General features: G+C 55.7%; 1 protein-coding gene across 2 annotated transcripts in view; it reads left to right on the plus strand.

The window, feature by feature from the left end:
- Positions 1–13,073, plus strand: part of ITK (IL2 inducible T cell kinase) — a 44,414-nt gene extending 31,341 nt beyond the window's left edge. For both annotated transcript variants that reach the window (XM_055128219.1, XM_055128218.1), the window contains exons 8-17: positions 1,265–1,319; positions 4,115–4,197; positions 5,331–5,464; positions 6,069–6,143; positions 7,179–7,350; positions 8,019–8,235; positions 9,561–9,625; positions 9,700–9,818; positions 10,932–11,089; positions 12,939–13,073. In XM_055128219.1, coding sequence (XP_054984194.1) covers positions 1,265–1,319; positions 4,115–4,197; positions 5,331–5,464; positions 6,069–6,143; positions 7,179–7,350; positions 8,019–8,235; positions 9,561–9,625; positions 9,700–9,818; positions 10,932–11,089; positions 12,939–13,010 — 1,150 coding nt within the window. In that variant the 3' untranslated portion in view covers positions 13,011–13,073. The remainder of the gene's footprint in view (positions 1–1,264; positions 1,320–4,114; positions 4,198–5,330; positions 5,465–6,068; positions 6,144–7,178; positions 7,351–8,018; positions 8,236–9,560; positions 9,626–9,699; positions 9,819–10,931; positions 11,090–12,938) is intronic.
- Positions 13,074–16,371: the final 3,298 nt, after the last annotated feature.

Below are 16,371 nucleotides of genomic sequence, written 5' to 3' on the forward strand. Positions count from 1 at the left end.
TCACCTGTTAACCACGCCCAGCCTTTAACCACGCCCATCCATTTAACCACGCCCATTCCTTTAACCACGCCCCAACCTTCAACCCCAACATCATTTCTAACCTTTGCAGTTTTCTGAGTCTTTGGGGTGTTTTGTTGTTGTGTTATTGCTTGGTATTGGTTTGTGGATCACACCCAGTGATGATCACGGGTTACTCCTGGCTCTGCACTCAGGAATTACTCCTGGCAATGCTCAGGGGACCTTACAGGATGCCAAGGATCAAACACGAGTCAGCTACCTGCAAGGCAAATGCCCTCCCCGCTGGACTATTGCTCCAATTCTTCTGCTTCTTTTTTTTTTTTTTTAGCAGACACCAAAACCATAAAAATCTTTGCAGAAGATCTTGAAACTATAAGGACAATAGTGTACCTAGCTGCTCATTCTTTCTAAAATGTTTTTCTTTTTTAAATTGAATCACTGTGAATTACAAAGATATTCATGACTGTCAGTTGTATATTGTTCCAACCCAAATCCCTCTGCCGGTGTCCACTACTCTCCACTACCAATGTGCGCATTCTACTTTTTACCAACACTGACCGCAGACACAGAGAGGAGGACGCATGTTTTTCTTTTTTGTTTGCTTTCTTTTCTGTCCCTTCCGGTAATAGTCTAGGATTACTCCTGGCTCTGTACTCAGAAATCACTCCTGGTGGTGCTGGAGGGGTGCCAGGGATCAAACCCAGGTCGGCCACATGCAAAGCAGGCACCCTACTTGCTGTATTATCTCTCAGGTCAGGACACATGTTTTTCTAAACCCAAAACTTGCATCGTGTCCAAAAGAAGAACAATACAATGGATGTTCTATGCACCACCGCAAACCTGGCTTCAGCCAAGATGCCAGTTTTGCCAACATGGATTCATTTGTTCTGTGCCCACTGGCCGGGAAATATCTGTTTCCTTTTGAGTTTGAAACCCCAGGAGGTGAAAACAAAATGACAAAATGCTTTCCTAGAATAAACTGTGTTTTATTTTGGAGGGAAAGGGGAGGGTCAGTTTGGGTTACACCCTGCAGTGCTCAGGGGCTATTTGTGCCCAGAACTGACACCTGGTACAGCTCAGGGGTCTGAACCTGGGTCAATCACATGCAAGACAAGCGCCTTAATCACTGGACTAGCTCTCCAACCGCAGCACAAAAATACTTTCAGAAATAAAGAATGCAAACAGCTAAAATTAACATTTCAATCATCACTAACTTGCAACTATATATATTTTTTTCTGCCTTCAGGTGGTACAACAAAAATATCAGCAGAGACAAAGCTGAAAAACTTCTTCTGGACACTGTAAGTCGGCTGGGTTTGTTTTTTTGGAGTGAACATGAACTCTGTTGTGCTTTTATATCAGCCTGGCTCAGCATCCTGCCAAGGCAGGGGGTTGGCGTGATGGTTAAGGAACGGTTTTCATGTCTGGCGCAAGTATCATAGGGCAAAGGGATATCGCAGCATCAGCCGACGACAGAGTGACAAAGTAGGGAGGAAGGCCAAAGCATTAGGACAGCACGGAGGGTGCTTGCCTTACTCGTGCCAACCCAGGTTGGATCCCTGGTACCCCAAAGGGTCCCCGGAGCCCTGCCAGGAGTGATTCCTGAGTGCAGAGCCAGGAGTTAGCTCTGAGTATTACTAGATGTGTCCCCCTGCCCCATCCGAAACAACAAAAAAGAAACTGGGGGTGGAGGGGCAAAACAGTTTTCATACCAGCAGGTAACTCACCCAAGCTGTGGTCTTTCTGGCTGGGACCATCCGGGGAGCGTCCCCCCCCCGCCCCCCCTACTCTGGTCAGGCCAGAGCAGGATGTCACACTTAGTGATTTGCATTTGCATCCGGGGTGCCAAGGAATGCTGCCACTTGCCTTAGCTTCTCCTGATGCCACACAGAGGCGGCTGACCCAGGCCGGCGGGTGGGTGTGGGGAGTGGGTGTCAGGATTAGGAGGGGAGCCCCCGAAGAGAGGGCACGGGCCAGCTCGTGCGCGGCTCTCGCTCTCTCTCCCCAACACCAGGGGTGGACACTGGGGTTCTCCGCTTTCCCCGTTTTTCCCACCAGTCCAAGATGAGCAGCGCCCACGCTGTCCCTCGGCTCCGGAGGCTGCCCCAGTGGTCCCCAGCCGGGGTTTCGGGGTGTCTCTCCATCCGCACATCCCGCAGGAGAAGCCCCACCTTTCTCAAACCACCACAAGAAGGGCCCTCTCCGTGCTTTTAGGAAACCCGTCACCGTTTTATAAGGGATAAGAAACGCGCCCTACCGTGTCGCTTCTTTCTTCCCGCTCGTGAGAAAGCAGATACCGAGGCCCTACTAGGTCCTTCCTCTGGGTCAGGCCTTTCTTGCAGCTCCAGGCTGCAAGGCACAGCCGGGCAGAGTGTGTGTATGGGGGGGTGCGGCTCTGCAGCTCTGAGGCTTGAAGCAAAGGAGCTCGGTGGGGAGCGGGCGACACCGCTGGGTGTGGCCCCCCAGCAAAACTAAATCAACCAAAACAGAGTGGGTGCATTAGAGGTCACGGTCGCTCCCCCGAGCTGGTTGCAAATGCACGCGCACAGACAATTACGCACACATCATGCCCGCTTTACGCACGCACGTACGCACGCACGCACGCACGGATGCTTGCAAGCTCGGGGCCAAGTTTAAGTGGACTTAGGTCTCTTGCGAGGGTGAAGGCGACACGCACCCCGCGAGTCAGACCTACGCTGTATTATTGACACCTGTTTCCGTGCAAACACGGGCGAGGCTCCGCCTGGGTGCGCCTGGGCGCTAGGAGGGGCTCATCCTGGAGACTTCCCGGGGGGTCCCTCTGCGTGGGGGGAGTTCTGCTTTGGGGTTTGTCCTAGCCGTGATCAGAAATGTCTGCGACTGAGTCGTTATTAGGGAGTTTAGTGGGGTGGGGTGAGAGTGGGGGTGCCCACGGTCCCCCACCTAGAGTGGGTTGCACCCCTCCCCCACACAACCCCAGAAAACTTGAGGGATGTGCTATTTACAGAGTCTGCAGCTCTAGCTGGTGCTCTGGGACGCACGCACTGGGCAACCCAGATGCAAACGCAAACGGTAGCACCGTGGGATAAGCCCAGAGCCAGAAAACCTTTGCAGAGGGGCCGGAGCAATAGTACGGCGGGTAGGGCGTTTGCCTTGCACACGGCATCCCATATGGTCCCCTCCAGCACCGCCAATTCCTGTGTGCAGAGCCAGGAGTGACCCCTGAGCATCGCTGGGTGTGACCCAAAAGGCATTAAAAAAAGAAAAAGATAAAAACAGAAAACCTTTGCAGAGTCCCAATTCCTTTCTCCCTGACATTTCAAACGCAGTTCAAGCGCGGGGTCTCGGCCTTATTGCATTACCACGCACCACCGTTTGGGGAGGGAGCGGCGGGGTGGGGGGGGGGGCGCTGTTCCCGACTGTGTGTTTTGTACCATAGACAGGCTCAAGCCCCGCTCTCTGAGCCCACTCCCTCTCCCCACTCCCCAACTAATACAAAGATTCGCAAATACCGGTGGACTGGAAATGTGACCTGGGACGTGCTGGAAACGGCTGGTTCTGAGGTTCCTGCAGGGAAGGAACCAATAATAGGGAGGCGTCCTTTCTGCTTGCTTGCCTGGAATCGTGTCGGGGTGCTCCCTGCTCCCCACTTCCCTCCTGAGCCAGGAATGGAATGTTATTTTCCAGCAGTACCTCCAGCGTCCTGGGGAGAGCTGGGAATGGGGGCAGAGGTGGGGGGAATTCTGACCCGGCCAAGGGCTCTGTGCCGGGTCAGAATTGGTGGGGGGTGAGGAGGGAGGGGCAGAGGGGAAGAGGCTCCTGCATTGCTGTACCTTGATGTCATGGGTTAGTGGCCCCTACCTGAGGCAGGAGCCTCACATCTGCTACTTTCTGGTTGGGAGTCTCTAGGAGGTGATCTCCTGCGGAAACAGAGGCCGAGCTGGGTCGGTGGGTGGGAGGGGTGGAAAGGGAGGGGTGGGCGTCATCGGCCGTGTCCCTGCCTTCACTGCACCGTTTGTCTTCTGGAAGCAGCACCCTGGCCCCGTGGGGCTCAGTCTCCGGAAGGACCCCGCCCTGCGGAGCACTGCTCACCCTCCTCCCCTCTCTCTTCCTCCAGGGCAAAGAGGGGGCATTCATGGTGCGGGACTCCAGGACCCCCGGGACGCACACAGTGTCCGTGCTCACCAAGGCCATTGGGAGGTAGGGACAGGCCCCCTTCCTCTGGGCACTCACACATCAGGAGCACTAGACCGAGAGCGTCGGGCCAGGAGAGAGATGCGGGCTAGGACGGCATCTCTATCCCTGAGCAAGAGGCTCTGAAGAATGAGGGGACATGCATGGGGGAGCACCTCTGTAATCTTCCCCGCTGTACTTGGGAGCACTCATGACCTTTCCCACTGTGATAGGGAGCACCCGTGACTTTCCCCACTGTGACTGGGAGCACTCACGACCTTCCCCACTGTGATGGGGAGCACTCATCACCTTCCCGATTATGATGGGGAGCACTTGCAACCTTCCCCACTGTGACAGGGAGCACTCACTCCCGACCTTCCTCACTGTGATGGGGGCACTCATCACCTTCCCAATTATGATGGGGAGCACTTGCAACCTTCCCCACTGTGACAGGGAGCACTCCCGACCTTCCTCACTGCGACCAAGAGCACTCCTGACCTTCCCCCACTGTGACGGGGAGCACTCACAATCTTCCCCACTGTGACGGGGAGCACTCACGACTTTCCCCACTGTGACAAGGAGCACTCAAGACCTTCCCCGCTGCGGCAGGGAGCACTTTTGACCTTTTCCACAGGGGAAGAACCTGTGATTTTCCTCAACGTGACAGAGCACACCTAAACTGTCCCACTGTGACAGGGAGCACTTCGGACCTCTCTCCACTGTGACAGGGAGCCTCTGTGTCCTTCCCCACTGATGGAGAGCACTCATGACCTTTGCCACTTCTGACAGGGAGCACTCGTGACCTCCCCCTATGAGAGGGAGCACTCATGACCTTTCCCCACCAGGGAGTGTGACAGGAAGCACTTGTGACATGCCCCACTGTGACGAGAACTGATGACTTTCTCCAGTGTGACGGGGAGCACGTGTGATCTTTCCACGTGACAGGGAGACCCGTGACCTTGCCCACGGTGTGACGGGGGAGCATCTGTGACCTTCCCCACCGTGACAGGGAGCACTCCTGCCCTGGCCCACCTCTGGTTCTCTCCATGGGACCAGGCGCCCCCTTGGAATCTGTGACACAGGCGGCAGGGCTGAGGCCAGGCTGCAGCAAGTTTCCGGGGGCGAAAGCCCAGCCCTGAGCCTGTCCCCCTGGGTTTCAGCGAGAACAGCCCCTGCATCAAGCACTATCACATCAAGGAGACCAGCGACAGCCCCAGACGCTTCTACGTGGCCGAGAAGTTTGTGTTCGATTCCATCCCCCTCCTCATCAACTACCACCAACACAACGGAGGAGGTGAGTCCACAGGGCGCCTCGTGTCCTTGCTTTGGGGTCCCCGAGCGGGACAGATTTTATTTTGGTTTGAGGGCCACACCTGGTGATACTCAGGGGTTCCTCCTGGCTCTGCACTCTGCACCCCTGGTGGTGCCAGGGATCGAACCTGGGTCAGCTGTGTGCAAGGCAAACGCCCAACCTGCTGGGCTATTGCTCCAGACCCAGGATAGAACTTTTTTTTTTTTTAATCACCAAATTCTGTGGTTGGAGTCCTGGGATTTTCACCGCCCACCCACCTCTCAGGGAACATATGCCATCAGAGACTGGGCTTTGGGATTTCTTTTCCAGAATAAAAGTTACTTTTGCTCTGCATTTTCCAGAATAAAAGCTGCCTTTGCCTTGCACTTTCCAGAATAAGAGTAACCTTGGCACCGGATTTTCCCAAACAAAAGTCACCGTTGTTCTGCATTTTCCAGAAGAAGAGTCCCTGCCTCTTCCAAAATAAAAGTTGCTATTGCATTGGATTTTCCACAATAGAGGTCGCTTTTGCGCTGCATCTCCCAGGTGATTTCACTGGGACAACTGCTGCTCTAACTAAACAACACCTTCTCCCTACCCCACCCAGGCCTGGTCACTCGGCTCCGGCACCCAGTCTGCTCCTGGAGGCAGAAAGCCCCCGTCACGGCCGGGCTGCGCTACGGTGAGCAAGCTCAGCTCCTCGGGAGGGAGGGCCCAGCACGGAGCACGGTGTCCATTCCCGCCGGGAACATCTAGCCAAAACGTGTGTGTGTGTGTGTGTGTGTGTGTCTGTGTGTGTGTGTGTGTGTGTGTAGCAGATCCCCTTGGCTGGCTGTGTGAACAGGTGAATGCACAATCGACTTTGCTTCAGAGGAAAACGTGCTCATGAGAAGTTCGAGGTTAGACTTGGGACATAGCAGTTTCCTTCCAAGCATCCTGGCGATCTCCATGAATGTCCTTCTCCCGCTTCTTCCCCTGTTTTTTTCTTTTCTTTCTTTCTTTTTTGGCATTGCACAGGGGTGACTCAGGTCTCTGCACTCAGGAATGACTCCTGGTGGTGCTCAGGGGACCATATGGGATGCTGGGAATTCAACGCAGATTGGCTCGTGCGAGGCCAATGCCCTACCCGCTGTGCTACCACTCCAGCCAGTCGCGTTTTAAGGCTGAGCATTGCAACTTGACACCTCCTGAGGGGTTGACTTCCCGCCTACCCCAAACACACACACACACACACACACACACACACACACACGCACACACACACATGCACACGCACACACACACACGCACACGCGCGCACGCACGCACGCACACATGCGCACGCACGCACGCACGCACGCATGCACGCACGCACTTTTCTTTGTTTTGTTGGGAGGGAGGTACATTCAATGGCACCCAGGGCTCGCTCCTGGCTCTACACTCAGGAAATCGGTGCTTGGGGACCTTCCATGGCGCCAGGATTCCGCGCAAAGGCAAGCCCCTGACCTGCAGTGTCTCTCCAGCCCATATTTTTAGAGTTTATGATTTGGGGGAGAGATCGTTCTAGTCATCGACGGTGGTCCCGAGACCACGGCTTCTTACCACTCGCCATCCCTGGGTTACGTGGACCGCAGGGTCGGGTTTCTGGGAGGGGACGTGGCGACTTCCTGGAGTCCCTCGCCGCCTCCCCCCCTCCCCCCCCCCGCAGGCTGGCCCTAGAACAGCGCCTGTCTTGCAGGGAAGTGGGTGATCGACCCCTCGGAGCTCACCTTCGTGCAGGAGATCGGCAGCGGGCAGTTCGGGCTGGTGCATCTGGGCTACTGGCTCAACAGAGACAGGGTGGCCATCAAGACCGTCCGGGAGGGCGCCATGTCTGAAGAAGACTTTCTTGAGGAAGCGGAAGTCATGATGTGAGGGGCCCTGGGAAGGGAGCCCCCCACACACACACACTTCTGTGCCTTTGAGCACCAGGCAGAGACCACGCACTGCCCCCCTCCTAGCCCTGCTTTCCCCAGCACCCGTTCCAAGATCAAACTCCTGCACCCCACTGTCTGCAGATCCCACCGGTGCCCCCACCCCCCATTTCCTCCCAAGGGTCACACCCCTTGACTTCCTGCCCAGCCTTTAAGGGAATGCATTGGGTGGGATCATCTCTTGCCTTCTTTTTTTTTAATTTTTTTTTTTTTTGCTTTTTGGGTCACACCCAGCAATGCACAGGGGTTACTCCTGGCTCATGCACTCAGGAATTACTCCTGGCAGTGCTCGGGGGACCATGTGGTGTTTTGGGTCACACCTGGCGATGCACAGGGGTTACTCCTGGCTCTGCACTCAGGAATCACCCCTGGCGGTGCTAAGGGAACCATATGGGATGCTGGGAATCGAACCCAGGTTGCCCTCGTGCAAGGCAAACACCGTCCCCGCTGTGCTATTGCTCCAGCCCCAGGGGGACCATGTGGGATGCTGGGAATCGAACCCGGGTCAGCCGTGTGCAAGGCAAACGCCCTCCCCGCTGTGCAACCATTGCTCCAGCCCCTGTCTCTTGCCTTCTTCCTCCCGCCCCGCCCCTCCCCCCCTCCAGGAAGCTCTCGCACCCCAAGCTGGTGCAGCTGTACGGGGTGTGCCTGGAGCAGGCCCCCATCTGCCTGGTGTTCGAGTTCATGGAACACGGTTGCCTGTCGGACTTCCTGCGCCACCAGCGGGGCACACTGCAGGCGGGGGCGCTGCTGGGCATGTGCCTGGACGTGTGTGAGGGCATGGCCTACCTGGAGGAGGCGTGTGTCATCCACCGGGACCTGGTGAGACCCCGCCCCGCCCCAGCACCCTACCCCCAGCCCGCAGCCCCATGCAGGGTGAGGAGGGAGGGAGGGAGGGAGGAAGGGAGACCCCACGGCAAGCCAGAGCTCTCCACACTCGGCACACGGGGGCGAACGCAGACACGACCCCCTCCTCCCCGAATTCACGTCTCTGCCCCTTCCTGGGGCACCTGGAGCCCCCACTTCCTACTTTCACCTTGAACGCACCTTTTATTTATTTATTTATTTATTGCTTTTTTGGGTCACACCCGGCGATGCACAGGGGTGACTCCTGGCTCTGCACTCAGGAATTAGTCCTGGTGGTGCTCAGGGGACCATATGGGATGCCGGGGATCGAACCCAGGTTGGCTGCGTGCAAGGCAAACGCCCTCCCCGCTGTGCTATCGCTCCAGCCCCTGAACCCACCTTTTGAACTTCAGGTCAAACACCGGGGAATGGGCCAGCTTTTACCTGGGCACTTTTTTGGTTCAGTCCCACACACTCCCCAGGTTTCTCTTCTCTTTCGATTAGAAGTCCAGGGACCAGGCCTCAAGATCTTTTCACTGAGAGAGAGGGGGGGAGGGAGGGAGAGAGGGAGAGAGGGCGAGGGTCTTAGTATGCTTCTTTTTATTTATTTATTTATTTATTTATTTATTTATTTATTTATTTATTTATTCTTTTTGGGTCACACCCAGCCATGCACAGGGGTCACTCCTGGCTCTGCACTCAGGAATTACTCCTGGTGGTGCTCAGGGGACCATATGGGATGCTGGAATTTGAACCCAGGTCGGCCGCGTGCAAGGCAAACACCCTACCCGCTGTGCTATCGCTCCAGCCCCAATATGCTTCTTTTTTGAGGGGCTGGGGGGGTCACACCCAGTGTTGCTCAGGGCTTCCTCTTGGCTCTGCACTCAGGGATCACTCCTGGGGATCGAACCTGGGTCAGCCACGTGCAAGGCAAACACCTTCCCAGCTGCACGCTGGCCCCGTAACAAGCTTCTCAGCCAGCTCCCCGTAAGCCCCTGGGTCCTGGTTCCCATCTGCAAATGTTCCTCTGTGCCTTTAATCAGTCTAGAAAGCCCCGGCCTGGACTGGAGCGATGGCACAATGGGGAGGGCGCTTGCCTTGCACGCGGCCGACTCAGGTTCGATCCCCAGCATCCCCTAGGGTCCCCTGAGCACCCCCAGGAGTGAGTCCTGAGTGCAGAGCCAGGAGGAGCCCCTGAGCATCACCGGGTGTGGCCAACTACAAACAAGCCAAGGGCTGATGGCCGCCCTTCAGGACCGCATCCTGACACCCAGTCCCTCCACATGCCCCTTCCTCCCCAGGCTGCCCGGAACTGCCTCGTGGGAGAGAATCACGTTATCAAAGTGTCCGACTTCGGGATGACCAGGTAGTGCAGGGACGGTGGAGTGGCCGAGGGGCAGAGGCTGGCTAGAGCTCTGACCCCTGCGCTTCTCCACCCAGATTCGTCCTGGACGACCAGTACACCAGCTCCACCGGGACCAAGTTCCCCGTCAAGTGGGCGTCCCCGGAAGTCTTCTCCTTCAGCCGCTACAGCAGCAAGTCAGACGTGTGGTCATTTGGTGAGCGTCCCCCTCCAGCCCACACCACCTGGACGTCCAGCACCTCTGACTTCATCGTCAGTGGCAGAGGGGCCAAGGCCTTAGACATGCAGCCCTCTGCCCCGCACGGGGGGGTGGGGGCTGGGTGGAGAGTTCTTTGGGGATTTCTAAAGTAAGGGGGCCAGATAGATAGTACAGTGGGTAGGGAAGGCGCTTGCCTTGCATGTGGCCAACCCAGGTTCGAACCGGCACCCTCTATATTCCCCTGAGCACAACCAGGAGTGATTTTTTTTCTTTTTGGGTCACACCTGGTGATGCACAGGGGTTACTCCTGGCTTTGCACTCAGGAATTACCCCTGGCGGTGCTCAAGGGACCATATGGGATGCTGGGATTCGAACCCGTGTTGGCGGAGTGCAAGGCAAATGTCCTCCCCGCTGTGCTATTGCTCCAGCCCCCAGGAGTGATTCTTGAATGCAGAGCCAGGAGTAAGCTCTGAGCATCATGGATAGGCCCACACCCCCCACCAAAAAAAAAAAAAAAGGTTAAGTAGAAAAGGGGTGGATGGGACTGGAGCGATAGCACAGCAGGGAGGGCGTTTGCCTTGCACTCAGCCAACTGGGTTCGATTCCCAGCATCCCATAAGGTCCCCTGAGCACCGCCAGGAGTAATTCCTGAGTGCAGAGCCAGGAGTAACCCCTGTGCATCATCAGGTGTGACCCAAGAAGCAAAAAAAAAAAAAAAAAAAAGAAAAGAAAAGAGAAGAAAAAAGAAAAGGGGTGGTAATAGACTGAGAAGCAATTGAGGGGATGCTAAGTGATTTGTTTTATTGGCAGGGGGGTGCACCCAAAGACTCACTTACTGGCTCTGCTCTCTGGAATCACTCCTGCTGCCGCTCAGGGGACCCTAGAGGGTGCTACAGATCGAACCTGGGTTGATTACCTGGGTTGATTACCTGCCTGCTGTACCATCACCCCAGCCCCTGAGAGTGATTTTGTTCACTTTCCCTGAAAATGAGGCTGGTGGGCCAGAGGAAGTTGAGACCCCTGCCTTGGGCGCCCGCGGCTTCTTTGGGAAGGGCATCCCTCTGTGTGTGCGGCGTGGGCTTCACCCGGGCCGCCCTCACCTCCCCGCAGGTGTGCTGATGTGGGAAGTGTTCAGCGAAGGGAAGATCCCCTATGAGAATCGGAGCAACTCGGAGGTGGTGGAGGATATCTCGAGCGGCTTCCGGCTCTACAAGCCCCGGCTGGCCTCGCCGCCCGTGTACCAGATCATGAATCTCTGCTGGAAAGAGGTTGGTGGAGGGACGCCGCCCACCCCCCCCGCCCTGCTGTGATGTCACGGCCAGCCCCTCCCCAGAGAAAGGATCCAGCTTAGGATCACAGCTTAAGGGATACAACCCGAGCAGAGACTTGGCTTGGGGTTTTTCTGTTTTGTTTTGTTTTTTTTGCTTTTTGGGTCACACCTGGTGATGCACAGGGTTACTCCTGGCTCAAGCACTCAGGAATCACTCCTGGCAGTGCTCAGGGGACCATATGGGATGTTTGTTGTTGTTATTGTTGGGCTAGAGTAATAGCACAGCGAGTAGGGCATTTGCCTTGCACGCAGCTGACTAGGGTTCGATTCCTCCTCCCTCTCGGAGAGCCCGGCAAGCTACCAAGAACATCCCGCCCGCACGGCAGAGCCTGGCAAGCTCCCCATGGCATATTCGATATGCCAAAAACAGTAACAACAAGTCTCACAGTGGAGACGTTACTGGTGCCTGCTCGAGCAAATTGATGAACAACGGGACGACAGTGCTACAGTGTTATAGTCACCGGCCAACATTTGTCTGATCGAATGAAGGGTCAGGGCCTTGTCAATTTTCCTTCCTTCCTTCCTTCCTTCCTTCTTTCCTCCCTCCCTTCCTCCTTTCCTCCCTCCCTCCCTCCTTTCTTTCTTTCTTTCTTTCTTTCTTTCCTTCCTTCCTTCTTTCTTTCTTTCTTTCTTTCTTTCTTTCTTTCTTTCTTTCTTTCTTTCTTTCTTTCTCTCTTTCTCTTTCCCTCCCTCCCTCCCTCCCTCCCTCCCTCCCTCCCTTCTTTCTTTCTTTCTTTCTTTCTTTCTTTCTTTCTTTCTTTCTTTCTTTCTTTCTTTCTTTCTTTCTTTCTTTCTTTCATTTTTTTGGAGTCCACACCCAGTGATGCTCAGGGCTGACTCCTGGCTCTGCACTCAGGGATCATTCCTGGTGGGGCTCAGGGGACCCTACGGAATGCCAGGGATCAAGCCCGGGTCAGCTCCGTGCAGAGCAAGCGCCCTTCCCACTATCCTATCATTCCGGCCCAGCCTCTGCAGTTCAGAAACAAAAACTAAACCCAAACCTCAGGCACAAAGCCAACCGAGACAGCTTCCCCAGGACAAAAATCCAACCACAATGAGCACCGACGTTCATGTTATGTCTTTTCAGTTTTGAACTTTTCTTGCATTGATTTTTTCTAAAAAGTTTTTTCATTGATTTTCTTTTTTACTGTCTCTACTTAATTTGGGGGTTTGGGGCCACACCTGGCAATGCAGCTTAGGTGTTTACTCCTGGCTCTGCACTCAGGAATCACTCCTGGCAGTTCTCAGGGGACTGGGGATCAAACCTGGTCAGGTGCGTGCAAGGCTAACACCCTCCCCTCTGTAATATTGCTCTAGTCCCCGATACTTCTTTCTTTCTTTCTTTCTTTCTTTCTTTCTTTCTTTCTTTCTTTCTTTCTTTCTTTCTTTCTTTCTTTCTTTCTTTCTTTCTTTCTTTCTTTCTTTCTTTCTTTCTTTCTTTCTTTCTTTCTTTCTTTCTTTCTTTCTTTCTTTTCTTTCTTTCTTTCTTTCTTTCTCTGCTTGCATCACACCCAGCGAGATGCTCAGGGGTTACTCCTGGCTCTGCACTCAGGAATTCACCCTGGCGGTGCTTGGGGGACCGTATGGGATGCCTGGGGATTAGAACTCAGGTCAGCCACATGCAAGGCAAATGCCCTACCCACTGTGCTATCACTCCGGCCCCCATTTTTTTTTTTAATAGACTTTAGTAGACAATTAGTGGAGGCGCTCGTGACTGGCCTCCGGCCTGCTTCGGACATAACGAGAAACTCACAATCCTGCTTCCCCCCCACCCCCCACCCCATCAGAAACCGGAAGACAGACCGCCCTTCACCGTGCTCCTGACTCAGCTGGGGGAAATGGCAGAATCGGGACTTTAGCGGGAAGCCAGCAGCCACGGTCTGGATCCACGCCAGGGGCCCACCGGCCCTCCACAAAAGCATTAACAGCTGCCGCCACGGCTCTGGTCTCTGCAGTCCCCAAGGTGCCACGCACGCTGGCAGGAGGCTTCCCCTGTGACCTGGGCCCGGAGCTGCGGCCTCTGCCTGCCATCTCCACCACATCCCTCGCATGCCAACCCCCTTGACATCTCTCGCTTCCTCTGGGGGGGGGAAGGGGAAGCTAGAGGGGCCCTGAGTTGCTATTATTATTATTAATATTATGGATTTTTGGTGGTGGGGGGGCACACCTGGTGGTGCTCAGAGCTTACTCATGCCACTGCATCAGGGATCACACCCAGTGGACTCAGGGGACCATACGGGGTGCTGGGACTCAAACCGGGTGTGCTTCGTGCAAAGCAAAGGCCCTCCCCACAGTCCTATCATTCATTCCAGCCCTGGCGCATTCATTTATTATTATTTTTTGTCTGCTCAACACTGCCTCCTACTGAAGACAGAGGGTATTGCACAGAGGGAGAGAAAGTCCATCGCTAGCAAACAGGCTCACTCACCCAGGAGTGCGTCTGCCACCAGTAGGGAGACAGCGCGGTTCCCCGCTGTGGTCGGACCTCCCTTTTTTTTTTTTTTTTTTTTTTTTTTTTGCTTTTTAGGTCACACCCAGCAATGCTCAGGGGTTACTCCTGGCTTTGCACTCAGGAATTACTCCTGGCAGTGCTTGGGGGACCATATGGGATGCCGGGGATCGAACCCCGGTCAGCCGCGTGCAAGGCAAACACCCTACCTGCTGTGCTATCGCTCCGGCCCCATGTGGTCGGACCTCCCTTTGCCCACTCCGTCTCCTCTCTTTAGTCAGAGCCCATAACCTTGGAGGGCCGCCGTTAATGAACCCTTGGATTCACCCAAACCACCAGTCATGTTGCCGGGAGCCCTTTGCAAATGAGCTTCAAAGGGATGTGGACCGTCTCCTGCAGAGGGAGCTGCATTTGCTATAATTACTGTCCCTACCGCGGCCCAGTGAGCCCAGTGAACCCGGCAAACACTGCGGGCGGGGGAGGGGCGCCCTGGTGCTCTGACACAACTCAGATTGTCGCGGGTTTGGGGAGGTGGTGGTGGCCATCGGTGCCTTCAACTCCCAGTGAGATCGCCCTCCCCTCCCTCCCCTGCTCCACCCCCCCCCCCCCTTCCCATTGCTGCGAGCTCTGAGCTGGTGCTTCAGGGTAAAACTCCTCCTGAGAGGGCCCGGAGAGAGAGTACAGCGGGTAGGGCGTTTGCCTTGCATGCCGCTGACCGGGTTCCGATCCCCGGCGTCCCATACGGTCCCTGAAAGTGATTCCTGAGTGCAGAGCTAGACGTGATCACCCTGAGCACTGCCTGGTGTGGCCACCAAAAAAAAGAAAACAACAGATTTCCTCCTCTGAAGCTGATCTGATTTAACACAGCCCAAGTCGGCTCTGGTTGCTCAAGGATTCTCTTTTGGAACCCCTCATTACAGAGGGTTTCCGGAACGCCCAGCTTAGAAGGAACACGTTGGAACTCACTGCCTCTGAGTTCTGTGGTCTGGTTCGGATCCTCCCACCCCCACCTCAGCCCCCCCTCCCATGGGCTGTCATCATTTTTTGGTTTATTTATTTGTTTCTTGGGGGCCACACTGGGTGTTGCTCAGGGCCGACTCCTGCCTCTGCACCCAGGAACCGCTCCTGATGGTGCGCGGGGGACCCTATGGGATGCTGGGGATCGAACTCAGATCGGTTGCGTGCAAGGCAACTGCCCTCTTCACTGTGTTATGGCTCGGGTTTGGGATCGCCTTATTGAGGTTCAGTTTCATATGGGGACTGGGTGCCAGCACCCTGCTCGCTCCCTGCTGGGACACGGGTTTCCTGCCTGAAAACGGTCCCCACACACTCCCAGACAATTCCCACGCATGAGGCGTGAGATAGCACTGCACGGGAGGGGGGGGGGTTCTTCATTTTGGGGTGTGCCTTTGGGATCTGTGTAATTATGTCTGGGTGGGCTGAGTCCTTATGAGGGGCTGCCACTTCCGGCCTGACAATCATCACGCCAGTCGGACCAGGCTCAGTAAAGCATATGGAGCGAAAGTCTGCCTGTCCTTGTCAGTCTGTTCTCCCATTTTAGCCAAAGGTCACCCACTTTTTTTTGGGGGGGTCACACTCGGTGATGCACAGGGGTCACTCCTGGCTCGGGAATTACCCCTGTCGGTGCACAAGGGACCCTGTGGGATGCTGGGAATCGAACCCAGGTCAGCCGCGTGCAAGGCAAACACCCTCCCCGCTGTGCTATCGCTCCAGCCCCCTCACCCACCAACATTTTTTGTTCAACCAGTTCACATCCAGGGACTCTTAGTTTCCCAGTGCCTGGCAGCCTTGCCAGCTGGCTCTCAAGGGTAGCTGAGATCCTGTCCTTGCTGACCAATAGCCTGAAGGGTGTGGACAAGAGGGACACAGATTCCACTGGCCACGTGGGAGACCTGGTGCCACTATTTAGGGGGGAACCACACCCAGCGATGCTCAGGGCTGACTCCTGGCTCTGAACTCAGGGACCACTCCTGGTGGTGGGCTTGGGGGACCCTATGGGGTGCCGGGAACCGAACTCGGGTCAGCTGTGTGCAAAACAAGCATCTTATGCACCGGGCTATCACCCCGCCCTGCAATGTTCCATTCACCGTCGTTTTTATTGCACTTCCGTTAGGTACGTGAGCACCCAAGGGAAGCCCGATGGGGATGGGGGATGCGTGTCTGCTGTCCTAGAGGGCTTGTTCAGTGGTGAGGACAGGAAGTTGGTTCACAGTCACCGCAGCAGCAGGATTGTTTGGAGAGTAGACCCCGCACCTCCCTCGGCACGAGGGGTCCGGAGGTAGTGCTAGCTAAGTGGGGGCCAGAAGGATGAGTCCAAGTTAGGGGCTGGCGGGATAGTCCAGCAGGGAGGGCACTGGCCTTACACCCAGGTTCAATCCCCGGCATCCCATAGGGTCCCCCGAGCCCGGCCAGGAGTGGTCCCCGAGCACAGAGTTAGGAGTCAGCCCTGGGAGTAGCAGGAAAACAAAACAAGGATGAGTTCAAGTTGGGGCTGGGGGGTGGGCGGGCAGGGCACTGGAGGGAAGCGGTGAAGGCGAGGGGAAGGAGGGCAGACGGTTCCGAGCAGAAAGTACAGCGTGGCCAAAGGTCGGGTGCAAACAGGAACACGGAGAGTTAGGGGAAGTCAAAGGTTCCTGGTCCCTGAGCACTGCGTGCCTGTAAGCAGCAGAAAATGCTGGAAAAGGGGGTGTAAGATGCCCGATACCCCCTAGGACAATGGGCAAGGGGTTCAGGGTCCATCCTGAGAACGA

The sequence above is a fragment of the Sorex araneus genome, chromosome 2, assembly GCF_027595985.1.
Source record: "Sorex araneus isolate mSorAra2 chromosome 2, mSorAra2.pri, whole genome shotgun sequence".
Lineage (NCBI taxonomy): Eukaryota > Metazoa > Chordata > Mammalia > Eulipotyphla > Soricidae > Sorex > Sorex araneus.